This window comes from Calidris pugnax, unplaced genomic scaffold, assembly GCF_001431845.1.
Source record: "Calidris pugnax isolate Ruff unplaced genomic scaffold, ASM143184v1 scaffold219, whole genome shotgun sequence".
NCBI lineage: Eukaryota > Metazoa > Chordata > Aves > Charadriiformes > Scolopacidae > Calidris > Calidris pugnax.
This window is the reverse complement of record NW_015094507.1, coordinates 10,447,692-10,461,190: the sequence shown is the minus strand read 5'-3', so window position 1 is coordinate 10,461,190 and position 13,499 is coordinate 10,447,692. Positions and strand designations below refer to the sequence as shown.

Below are 13,499 nucleotides of genomic sequence, written 5' to 3'. Positions count from 1 at the left end.
CCCCCCTCCCGCCTTTCCCTCTTCCTCAGCAGGGGCGAGTAAAGGTGGAGACGAGCCCGGGAAGTTGCCGGAGCAGGAAGAAGAGGAGGAATCCCAGGTTTTGCACGGAACCGGCCATTGCAAATGGTTCAATGTGAGAATGGGCTTCGGGTTCATCTCCATGAGCAACCGAGAGGGAAGCCCCTTGGAGTCTCCAGTTGATGTCTTTGTACACCAAGTAAGACTCATTTTTGTCTTCCATCTCCGCCTTGCCGCGTTTGGTTGAGTTCTAGTGGGACTCTGGTTTCACGTGAAGAGAAGTAACCTATTTTTCCTAGCTATTTAGGTACAGCTGTAACTAAAAAGTTGCCTTAGGTAGTGTTTTTGTTGGCAGAGTACGCGCTTTCGGTAAATAAGGTCGTTAGATTGTGCTTAGTTTCTGTGGCTGGATAATGTTGCTTCTTCGTATCTTACTCCTTGGTTAGAAACTTCTCCTGTGCTTTTAATTTATTTTAAAATGCCACACTTTTTCCTTTTAACAAGGATTATCGCTTGGCACCGGACTGATCAGGAGCAGATAATGCCTTTCCTTGGAAACTGATTAAAATTAAGCTCGCAAGGAATAAATAAATATCGGGTTTCATACAGATAACATTAGAATACAGTTTTTAAACGCTTTTCTTGTAAACCTCGAATTGCATTTTAAGAGCTCATCTGAGATTAGTTAGTGAAATTAAGACATAATTATAGCGTTATTTTGCAGTAATTCAGACCTGCGAGCGTCCCCGTGGTGATACACTGAAGCGTGCATGTGGTTTGCTTGGTGGATTTTTAAATATTCTTTACTTAAAAAAAAAAAAGAGAGGAGTAATTAAGGGATGGGACCAAAAGCAGGGTCTCTGTGAGGTCTCTGTGAGGCTGTTTGGGAGAGAAGGCGCCTGTGGCCCTTGTTTTTATTTTTAAGCACAGCGTTGGTGCTGGGAAGGTGGAGGCTGGTATGAATGCCTTCCTGCAAAGGCGTTTCAGATGCAAGATATATAAAAAAATGATGAAGTTAAGGGAGCTTTTCCCAAGGTCTGTAGCGTGGTTTCTGAAGAAGGAGCATGTGTAGACCTTCCCTGGCCCTTCCGTGAGTTAGTCTCCAGTTGCAGCAACGCTATTTTGAATTTCACCCATCTTCTCTGTGGTCAGGGAACAGGAGAGCCGTATCAGGTAAAGAGACCATTTTGGCTTTGGCAAGGGCCATGTTAGGGAGGCAAAAAGGCATCTTGACTTTTTACAATGGTTGTCCATTTTCTATGACGTTTGCAATGACGGGGCAGGGGGGTGTTCCGTGATTATATAGTGATGCCCTTTTAATGTTCCATTTGGTGGCCCGGCCATGTTTTGTGGTAACTTTCATCAGGCTTTTGTAAAGAATACATATCTCATTAGCTTAATAAAAAGGTGACTGAACCTGAGAGCGCTGCTGCTGTGGCGCGTTGCCTTGCTCCTGGCGGTGCTGGAGTGGATTTCTGATCTTGCTGTCTTACATGTACCCTGTGCCTGAGGGCCTGGGCGTCAGTATGAGCTGTTTGCATTTGGAGTTACATTCAAAATGTAGAATCCAATAGTGAATTTACTAAATTCTTACACTTCCTGCTTTGTACTGGCATAGGAGGTGCCCTCCTCTTTGCTGCTGCTGCTTTTTCTTTTTAGAACTGAATGAATGAAATACTTATCAAACAAGGAGCATTCTTCCTCCTCTTTTTTTTTCTCCTTTCTTCCCTTATTTGTACCTTTTAAAGTCATGAAATTGCTCTTCACACTTCTGTAAATTTGCTTTATAGATAAAACCCCTTTTTCTTAATTTGATTTTGTGTTAATACATGTCATTCTTTTTGCTTCTCAAATAATAGAAGACAAACATTTGAAGGATAGCAGTGGTGGTGATAAAAAACCCCCCACATTTGGAAACAAAGATATTCTTACAGCTGTGGAAATAGAGAAGTGTTGAACTGCATGATAACGTGATACATTTAAGTAATACTAGACAAGGTGTGCTGTTCCATAATGGAAAGTAAACAGAAAATACTAACAAAGTATGTGGTAAATTTGGAAGTCGCTATTCAGTTGTGTCCCCCCCAAAGGAAGGGACAAGAAGGAAGTATTAGACATGTTTTTTTACACTTCAATAATCTACAATTTATCAATATCCTTAGATTTCTAAGACGTATCACAGTGAAAAATAGCATGTTTCGTTGCACATAAACTGTGTGCCTCGGTCACTCTGAGTATTACTTAGATACCTTACTGAATGAATTTATTAGTATCCTGCAATGGATTGCTCTTACAGCAACAAAAAAACCTGTTTCTCACCTTTTTCTTTCTGATGAAATCTAGGATATACATAAAGTTTATTGTGATACGAATCTTCTTCCCATCAGTCAAAAGTAGAATTTTTCTGTTTAAATGTAATGGGGAGAAGCAGTAACTACTTAGTTTGAGTACGTTTTGGATAATTTATGTTGCTATATAGAATGCTTTGTGTTAGCTGACTGGCTGACCAGTGGTAACGGGAGCAGCCAGAGCATAAAAATGTCTTTAAATCAGTAATGTTATTAACAGTTCTGCTTGTACAAGAGTCTGGAGTCTGAACAGCAATTGGATACTATTCCTACTAGTTCATTAATATGAAAAATTTAGTCACGTGAAAAGGTCTTTTCAAGGCAAAGATGTGAGCTTATTTATCTCTTGAAACAAAATATTCCTGTTCGAAACTGCTTTGAAAACACTTCATCATTTATTTACATGTGTGCACATAATGTTGCGTACATTCACTTGTTCTGCAATGTTTGTAGCTACTAGTATCATTTTATAGAATCAAACAGTCTAAGCAGAGGAAAGAAGCTTCTATCTTCTTTTGTTCAAGTCCTGTCAAAGCTAGTTTGAACCCTGCAACAATACTTTTACTTCCTTATTTTACCTTTTCTTGGTGAGGTTATGCCCAGTTTATGAGAACTTGCTATGAGCAAAAACTTACTGGATGTCAAGTCAAAATTCCTGTAATAGTTCAAGCTCATTATACCTAGACATTTGAGCTTGCAATAAGTAATTTTGCTTTCTTTCCCTTGGTTGTTGCAGATTATAGTCATGTTTTTCTAAAGGCAGTGCTTCGCTAGTTGTATATATTGATATATTTTTAGTGGATGATGCTTTTCTTTGGACTTTTCTTTCCCTTCACCCAGTGAGAATTCTATTTGTGAAATGGCTGCAGTATTGAGTTTTTAACTTTACCTTTTAAGTCCTTCCTTCAGCAGTAACCATTTTGATTGATCTTCTCTGAACTACCTTCAAGTTCTTGTTACCCTTCTGGTAATGAGGTACCCAGAGCTAGATGCATTATTTAAGGTAGAAACATGTCAGCCATTATATATATGCATCTGTGTGTGTATAAGGTAAATAGTGTATGTGTACAAACATTTACACTCTTGTCCTTTTTGGGCTTAATTCTGATACAGCTTATAGCTGTAAGTCATGTGTTTGAGTCATTCAGTGTCACATAAAAATTACAAGTCCTAAAAACTATTTAATCTTTCAAAGACAAGCCATGCCCAGTGCAGCAATGTGCCTACTACACTGTGTTTCTTTTACAAAAAAAAATGAAGAGTGGCAATATTAGTCCTTTGTAACTCTGTTAAATCCAAGGAATGTGCATCTTACTGAATTTGGCTCCGTATTGTTATTTGGACTTCTAATAGGTAGCATGGAATGAATAATGTAGCTTGCTTCTCTTTTATGATGTGAATTGTGCACATAGTTACCTGTGAATAGCTCTTGCTAAATTTTAGAAAAAGATCTATTTGTTAAGGGGTAAAACAGAGTAGAGAGGCAAAGTGAGGGAGAGGCAAAGTGAGTGAAATCTTTTGTGGTGCTCATGAAAAAAGGTTTTCATTGCTAAGAATTAAGAGCTCAAGCCTCTGGAAAATCAGAGAAATGGATGATAGTTACATTTTTTTTTGCATGTTCAAAATTGTGCACACAGCTTTGATACATACAGCTTTTTGGAAGCTGGCATGTAAGGCAAAAATACTAGGGCTTTCCCTTTTTTTTTTTTGTGTACATTTTGTATGGTCTGTGTTAGAAACATGTTTATTTTCCTTTGCTTAGCACAAAGCCCAGATATTAAACATGATAATGAAGAGTAGGATGCTGGATGTAAACAGATGCAATTAAATGCGTGTTTGTGAATATCAAGGGTTATAATTTTATGTCTGTTTCTGAGTAATGTGGTCTTTCAGGAGGAGATGGGTTGTTCAGTTTAGATGTTTGTTGGGACCTGGCTCTGTAGTCCAAAATTCTTACTGTGTTAAGGGGTTGATAAAGGATTTCTGAACTGGGATCTTAAACATGATCCTTCTTTGGGATCCTCTTTTATGAGATGGGGAGAGGAAGGAAGGGAGGAGCAGCAGGCAGGAGTTGGTGTATTTTGTTTTCTCATTAAATTAACATGGTTTGAAATTTTTCACTTTCATTTGAACTTTCTTACTGTTGCTGAAAGTTACTCTTTCTACAAGATTTGATAAAAATGGGGGAGCGCCTTTTTTCTCACATCGAGTCCTGCACTGCACTATCATTTGTATATTATAATTTTTTTATTTTTTATAATTTTGTTGCACATACCTATAATGAAAGAGGAAAAATTACTGAGACTATTCAGTTATGATTGTAAACAGAAGAATAAATAGAAAATCAGACATGTAAGCAGCATCTGAAAAGTCTTTTCCCTTAATTTGACCGACCATCCTTTTTGATGATGAATCAGGTGCCTATTTAAATTCCTAGTATTTTAGCTATAGTTGAACTATTTTTTTCTACAATAAAATTGGGCATGGCATGATACACTAAATGCTTACTTTCTTACGTTGTGACACGTGATCCTGTGATTTTGCAAGGATACATTCATTCATCTAGTACATCTTTTCCATTTCTTCATTATTAAGAGCCTGTGAAAAGTTCCTTAATTGCTCAGGATAACTGGGAGTTCTGGGCAAGCGAGATCAATATTATGTTGCTCCTTATTGTTAAATATGACATAGCAATGCCCGTTTGAAGTACAGAAGTCTCCATGCAGGCGTGTGCTGTTACAAACTTGTCATCTTTGACTTCTGCTGAGGACCAGGCAAGCCCGGTCCTATCAAAACAAAAGTGGCCAGCAGGATTTAGAGAGGGAAGCTGAGGAAGGAAGCGAATGGGGAGTAAATGTGTGTATGCAGGGAGCATGTGTATCAGAGATCCGGCAGAGATCAGACCTTTGCTAAAGATGTGGGTGTCAAAGTGTGCTCAGCAGCCTCAACGTGTGTAGGATCTGTAATGGGTAACAGCTGGAGACCCAAAATGAAGCTTTGGCACTCATCAGTTGTGTTGGAGCACACAGAGAAAATTGACTTTAAATTATGGGGACCATGGATTTGTGGTGTGGAATAGTACAGCCTGGATTTTTTGTTGGTTGGTTTGTTTGTTTGTTTGTTTGTTTTTTTAAATGTGTTTTTGGCTACTAATGGGGCCCAGTCCTCCTACATTTCAAGTCCTACCTATAGGTGCATAGACAAATGGCAAAATAGTGAGCTTGATGGTTTGAGACGGTTGTCAGAAGAAACTTGTAATTTGGTATTTAAGTTATGGGGCCACCATCTGTGGAGATACGTCCCAGGTTTCATCTATTTACATCTAAAGCCAATGTTATAGTACATTTTTATTGATAGACATATGTAGCATTTAAATGAATGGCGAGTCCCATTAAACCTCAATGGTGTTGAATCAGACCAGATTTTGCTGAAGAATTTTAAACATTAAAGGTTGACAAGCAAAAATCACCATTGGCCCAAAGACAGAGGCCTGCAATGGGACTATTTTGTCTTAAGAGAGATTTCCCTCCTTATCAGAGCAGTAAGCACAGGGCAGGCTATCCTCCTGAGGAAGTTGTGCACAGGGCTTGGGATAGTGGAAGGAAGAGGATATTTTGTCTGGGGCACAAACATAAGATATCAAAGCAGATATATGAACCAAAGCTAAAAGGAAATGAATTGTCAAATTGGGAAAAAATGTTGTTATTGTTTCTTGTCCTGGTTTGCAACTACATTTTTGAGGGAGTAAGTATATCGAGACCCATCCAGAGTTTGGTTTTGGACTCTTTACAAAGTATACTCCCCTGCAAATGCTGTTTAAGTAATGTTCCTTATGTAACCCATACGTAAAGGCCTGACATCTTTCCCCCCCTAATTACCAACTGAAGCAAAATTAGGCCCATCAGTTTCTAAGAAGGTGTATTAAAGTGATTGTAAACATATAATTTAAGTAAGATCGTAGGAACCCAGACCAGAGGGTAAAGACCATTTATGATGATTCTTAAATGGACACAAAAGAAATAAGGATGTACTGTTTACATTTTTCATTCCCTGTATTTAAGGATGCTTTTTTTCCCTTTTGTTAAATCAGCTGAAAGTTACCATGACTGATAGATACTTAGCTCTTTGTAAGGGACAGTGCTTAGGACAGGTCTGGACTAGCTTTTGCTGCTGGATATCACTGGTGAAAGCAGAGGATCCTTCAGCTGCTTTTACATCAGCAGTAAACGCTTCTGCGTGGAAGGTGGGGAAGTGCTTCTGATTGCTTAAGAAATTGGCCTTTCCTCAGATTATTCTGGCTGGTCCTGATTTAAAATGGGGGGTTAACACATTGAGAGATGGCTAGAGGAAATTCTAGATCCCCACTCCAGAGATGGCTCAGCTGCTTGCAGAGCAGCTGTGGAAACTGCTGCAAGTTTCACAGTCCACTGTATTAAGGAAAAACTGGCACTGATTTTGCTATTTTCCTTTCCTAACATGCAAAGCTGTAACATGCAGCAGGTCAGCAGCTGCTCTGCAAGCAGCTGAGTTGGCTTTGCAGTAGCAGAGTGGTGAACAGGTGGAGGTTGGGAGTCCTACAGCCACCCTTCTCGGTGGGAGTCCTACGGCTGTGATTTTACTCGTACATTTGGCAGCAGTGCTGCTGCTTAAGTGAGCTTGGGGAGCTTTTATAGCACTCTCCCCGTTGGGATGGCAGAACTGCTTGTGAAGCTGTATGGCAAACCCCGCTGGGGAAGTTTTGGGTTTCATATCTGATTTTTATTATTTTTCATATGGGAGAAACCCAATGGGTCCCCACAATAAGGGTGGGCAGTGCTGGCACCATGGAGTGCAAACAAGCAGCTCCCAGGGTGAGGTGAAGGTATTGACAGAAAGAGAGCTGGAAGCTGCTGTCACAGAAATGTGAATGACGCTGCAGTCTCCTCTGGTGCAAAATAACAGAATATTGGTGTTACCTTCAGCTGGGGGTGGAGAGACAGCAAAAGTGTTAGTGACTTTTCAAGAAAAAGGGCACTTGCGAGTATCAGAATGAGTACAAACGTGTGAGCTCTCCTTGAAGTTGGAATGTTTCGGAATCTTTTTGGGTTACACATCAGTTCAGTCTTACATGTTTTCTCTTTTTTTCTTTTTTTGTTTTCTTTCTTGTTTTAAGGATTACAGTTAGGCTGTGGCATTGAAATACCTTGAATTACAGTTTGAAAACAGCACTATTTATAAACTGATACAAAAAAAGTTAGGAGGAATTTCTGATTCATCACAATAATCTGCTCTTTAGTTCTACAGAACAGAAGTAAGTGTATTTACAGGGCGTGTTCATAATAATTTGGATATATCTTTTAGCAGATAGGTGAGTGAAATTCATTGATAACCCAAAAGATGTAGCTCCCGAATTATTCCATATGTATAACTTTAAAAATGCATTTAATTTTCAAAGGTATTTGTCTGAGAGTATGTAGAATATCCTTGTTCTATTATCAGTGCAGGAGTCAGGAAAATCACACAGATACTTTCTATTCCAAAGGTGTAATCTAGTGGTGGAATTAGACTTTTTGGAAGGAGGGAGGCTGAAAGGTTTGTTTTGGTTTTTTTTAGCATCATAGGTTAGTATTTTCACCTGTTACAATCTGAGTGAATGCTTGTATAATCAATATTTGGAGTGTATGAATTTGTCTACAAAGTTGAAGTAATATTCCATGGCTACTACAGGTCTTATGATTCTGTTAGAAAACACTAATGTTATTACATTCATAAGTGTGTACTTCCCATGAACATAGCTGATAGTGGTTTTCCCATCAAAGATAATTCCCAGAGAGGGCCTCTTCTAATTAGTCATGGTAATTTATAGGTATGCAGCATTGAGGGATTATTTTTTTTTCTAGATTGCTTTTATTATAGTGCCACTTGAGGCTACTTTAACATTTGTGTTATAACTTTGTTTATGGTTATATAAATACACACACCAAAATAATCCCTGGACTGAAATTGAGAGTAAAAGTGATAGCCCTTGTGTACTTCAAGTAGACTAAAATAAACATGAACTTGTATTTTTTCAAAGTACAGGTGTCTTTAAAATCTCTTAATAGTGCATGTGTGCTATAATTTTAAAAATGTTTTATTTCATTTTACAACTGTGTTTTGCAAGGTAATAATCAAAATCTTGGTTGGTTTTATGGGCTATTTGTAATAATACAATCTTGGAGTTTTAAAAGGCCTCTGTTGACCATGTGTAGTAATTTCTGAATATTCTTGGACTTGTTATAATAGAAATAAAAGAAATATATAAAAGTTTTAATCTAGAATTTACCTAATAGACCCAAGATGACTTCTGTAGACTTTGAGTTAGCCCTCTAACTACTTCGCATATTTAACAGATATATATATATATATTGCTGTCTTACCCTGTTTAATTACCTGGCCTAATATACATAGATTGCACAGCTTGAGAATTAGCCACTGTTAACAATAAAGTGGAATAAGATCAAAAAATTATCCACAAACCTGTTTGCTACCCTCTCCCCCAGATATTAAAAGCAATAGTACATCACGTGAATGGAAATTTGAGAATTATTTCAGTAAACGAAACCTTCTCCTTAATAGGATAAAACCATGACATCTTTTCTTTTTCTGTGGATGTTACAGATCTTGTGGACCAAATTCTGCTCAATCTTTTCACATGAAATGGTTTCACTGACCTGTGAAACTTGTTCAATAAACTGGGCAGCATTAAGAGTGGATTTTAAGTCTATCTCTGAATATTCTTACTGGAAGTATGTGGTTCACATCCTTTTGTTTTTGTGAGTCTGTAAGTGTGCTTTTTGTGGTCAAAAACTTGACGGCTGTATTGTGATCTGATTTGTTCCCTGTACAGTGCCTAAAATGTCAAGTAGTAAACTAGGGCTTGGGTCAGCGCTGCTTAATTAAATGTTAACTTAAAACGATACAACTTAACATGAAGTGTATGTGTGAACAGTTATTTAAGTTGTATATACTTTTCACAATATGCTACTTTTTTTTTTTTGTACTGTATAAGTATAATTTATAAGGTCTTACCTAAATTTACCTGACCACTAATCTGCCAGGCTGCCTGCCTTGATGCAAAGCTCTTGGGCTGACAATACTGCTTGGGTTTGGTTTGGGGTTTTTTTTATATCTTACTGTGGAAAAATTGCTCAGCCCCAAATCATTCCCTAGGAGGAGGGAAGAGTGGTAGAAGAAGTATGTGAAATGTGAAAAAGACCCCTCACCACGGGTGCAGGCAAGTTCTGTTGAAAGGGAAAGAAGTTCTTTGTTGCACTGAAAGCATGTTGGGATCTTGAACAGTTAGTTCTTGAGTCATCTAGAGACAGTTTGGGTCACCTTTGATTTCTGACAGGGGTAATGGGATGTGGTATGTTTTGGGGAAAACTTGTGAAAAACTTTTTACCTGCAGTATGGTGTGTCTGTTCAGGAGGGGAAGGCTGGGAATCCTCCTGGCACAGTCTTTCATGACCTGCCTTTTTCCCGGGCCCCCGTGTAAGGCACGTAAAGATCCCACCCAGATCCAAGGGAGAACACTGATGGGGAGGGGGAAAGTAGCTCAACCCTCTGTCCAGAAAGGAGGGGCGGACAGTTTACAGATTCAGAGGCATGGTATGGTCCTCAAATATTTGTAAATGCAGTTAGTCAAAAAGTTTCCATTTTCCCATAGTGCTTAATAGTTCTTCACTGAAGTGATTGATTACATTCTCATTGGGCTGTGCCAAACCTGCTTGCTTTGTCTGCTTCACTGTTTGGGTTTGGGGTTTTTTGTGTGTTTGTGTGTCTTCATTAAAGAATGCTTGTTACATTTGCAGTGGCTGTTTTGTATGTATCAGTGGCATTTGTTTAATGTTTTCATGTAGCACGTTTTGCCAAAAGGTAGGATAGAAATTAACCCCATAAGGAATGTGTGGTTTCTTGCACCAGGCTCTGCATGGCTGTAGCACACACGGATTTTAAAGAACAGGACATCCAGCAGAGCATCCTGGTCACTCTGTCTCACTCCGCTTTAGAAACTATTGCGACCTAGAAACAAAGATAAAAGTCAAATAATTTCAAAAAGTGTTTTTAACTGGCTTCAGAAATTAGTGGTAATTGTTACAGATAGACATTACTTGGAAGGTGATTGATCTGGGTGTGAAGGAGATGCATAGATAAACAATTATCAGAAACAAAGAGGTTTTTTATGAAGAACTTTGCACGTCACCTTTCACTTTAAAGAACACAACTGTAGATGATAAGGGAGCAAGATGAAAATAGCATTAAAGATTTTCAGGCAGAAATATAGTACAGCTGGGGACAAAATCTTTGTTTAGACTAATTGGAATAGGGTTTTGTTAGCGTTAATTCATGCTTTTGCAAACTCTTAATGCCATAGTAATTACAACATCTTTCACTAAGGAGTACTTAATTCTCCTGCACTATAGTCTCCTATCTACACTAAGAAAGTTGGCTATTAGATTCTCCTCTTAGCAATGCTGCCTTTTCCTCAAGAATTAAAATTAAAAATCTACCAAACATTCTAAAATCTGATCTATCAGATTTGAAAATGTTTAAAACTCTTTAATATTTAAAACTCTTTAAATGCAAAACATTCTGGCTCGGAGGGTTCCTTTAAATTTGATCTATGACTACGTTGTCTTCAGTAAAGGCAATGAAAATAAAAATGCAATTTCCATTTTATATGTTGTCTTTGCCTTCAATGACTACGTAAGTTTTTCAAGACAGCAGATAGTTTTTAAAATTAATCTGCAGCCCCCTTTGAGCAACAAAATCTCTTTATGTTTAATAATGTAATTGGTGGATTCTGTTTCCCCAAAGAATTTTTACATTAATCTTCATTAATTTATTTTCATTAGCAATTACAATTTTTGCAAACAGCAGATTATTTTATTTTTGTAATATAGCAGTTTCTTTTTTACTGACAATTATTGATAGTTTATTGGAAAGTGATAGCCCATTCCATACTTATGTGGGTTTATTGTTATTCTTCGCACAGATAGTGCTTCTTTCTTGGATGATCATTTCTGTAACTGGTGACAACTGTAAATGGACCAAGATTAGACATTAAAATGGCTACAGTTGAAGCACTGTCCTTTTGCCCAAGATTAATTATTTTTAGTGTTTGTTATTTGATAGTATAATCAAAGTGTAGTATTTTCTATGATTTCCTACATATTAATATAGGCTTTTTCATACAGAAATCAGTAATTGTTTTTAAGTCTATATAAAGCAATACTATGCTTTTAATAGTTATAATTTGTTTTCCTTTTATCCATATGTAATTTAATATTTATTCTTTATTAACAATATGTCCATTACATGGAGCTAAATCAGTGCTGACCACACTAGGTGTCATGAAATGCACCTATATAGTATATTATGTTCTCTTGAGATAACTGGTATCACATGATTGATTTTGTTCTAATACTTCTGGTTTTACGATTATGAATATAATCTATTTGTTAAATTCTTAAAAACTGGCTCGGTTTCTGTTTTCTTCTTTTTGACTGGCATTATAAAAGTATATTTTAAAGGTATATTTTAGCTATACTTCAAGGACCAAATGTTACTAAGATGAAATGTCAAGCCAGGTGCTGTCAGTGAAACAGGGATGACAATGTTTCAATAGGTCTGCACTTGCTCTCAAGAACTTTTTTTCTGATAGTTTCCTTTGGGAACTTGGATACTTAAAACAGATTAAGCAAATGTAAGGGGCGGGGGGGAAGTTGCGTACATTTAAAATATTTATTTTTCACATATTGTGAAAACAAGTACATTGTTTGTAAGTGCTTCACAATATTTAATGCCCAATAAGTAATTATATACCGGTATTGTTTGTATGAACTTATCGTATATGAATGTCCATCGACATTTCTTGCATCACATTCCACTGAACCATGTACCTTAAGAGAAATGTGACTCCTCTTTATTTACATCTGATGTGGCAGAAAATACTCCATAGGCTTCCTTTGTTCGTTTTCACCAGGGTTTTCATTAGTTTAAGTGTAGGTTTGCCATTTTGTGGACAAGTTTGAAATTCCTGGCATTTCAGGTGAAAAAGAGGACTAACTTGGAGGTAATTATTCACTGATACTATGTAAGAGAATAAAAATGTGTACTGCTCTATGGCTTTCTCCACTTAATATGTGGAAAGTTTAGTATTTTTTTTTAGTATGTTTTTTCTTTGTTGTTGTTGCTGTTTAATTCCAACTGTTTAATGAAGTTAATCTGAATTTGTATACCTTGCTAGCACATTGTTCTTCTGGGCACACTCACATCTCATTGCCAATTATTTTAAGACGATGGGACCAAAAAAAGCAAATAATTTCCTTTTATTAAAAGTTTGTGTGGAAGTAAACTATCGAACAATAAGGGTACATGCTAAATGTACCCATGAAAGATAGTAGTTCTTATTTCCTTTAAAAATTGATTTCTTGAAAAATATTGATTACATTCTTAAATAATTTTGACACATTTACTAGACAAAATATTTTCTTGTCAGAAACAGGTGCTCAGATAATGAGATGTCCAGTTTCCATGAATTTGACTAATTTTATAAAGAGCTTTCTGGTAACAAAGTTGCTATAAAATGTTACCATTCAAAAAATACATTCAAGCATCAAGAAATGAAATTAGCAAAATTTCGATATTATGCAAAAAAACCCACAGTGAAAATATTCATTATTGATTAATACAAGATCTCTTAAATACTTGCATACGAGTTTTCATCTTCTACACCGTTCGTGCCTGTTTTGGGAAATACATTTAACAATTTAGGTCAGTTTGGATTCTGCTGCATAAAGGAAGAGCAGAGACTGATGCTGATGGTCACAGTGGGTTTTTAGGTTTGTCAGCCCCCTTTTGGATCAGTGCGTTGCAAATCCATGTCATCAGTATCTAGAAGAAGCCAAAAGTAAAGGTTCTGGGTCTTAGTTTTTCCGGTTGCCACGAGGATTTGCCAGTCAGGACTCGGCTTCTCTGCTGGAGCCACATTTGATGGGGATGGAGGAAAATCTCTGCTCTTGCAAAGAATGGGCTATGCTTTTTTTTGTATAAATGTTGCATTTACAGTAAGTTGGTGATATTCAAGTGGTGCAGGTTGCTTCTACTATA

At 37.2% G+C, this 13,499-nt stretch overlaps 1 protein-coding gene across 2 annotated transcripts in view; it reads left to right on the top strand.

The window, feature by feature from the left end:
* Positions 1 to 13,499, top strand: part of LIN28B (lin-28 homolog B (C. elegans)) — a 78,202-nt gene that overhangs the window by 1,795 nt on the left and 62,908 nt on the right. The window contains exon 2 of one of the 2 annotated variants that reach the window (XM_014964382.1): positions 33 to 217. In XM_014964382.1, the coding sequence (XP_014819868.1) occupies positions 33 to 217 (185 nt within the window). Of the gene's footprint in view, positions 1 to 29; positions 218 to 13,499 lie in introns of both variants that reach the window. The other variant, XM_014964381.1, reaches the window with a different exon arrangement.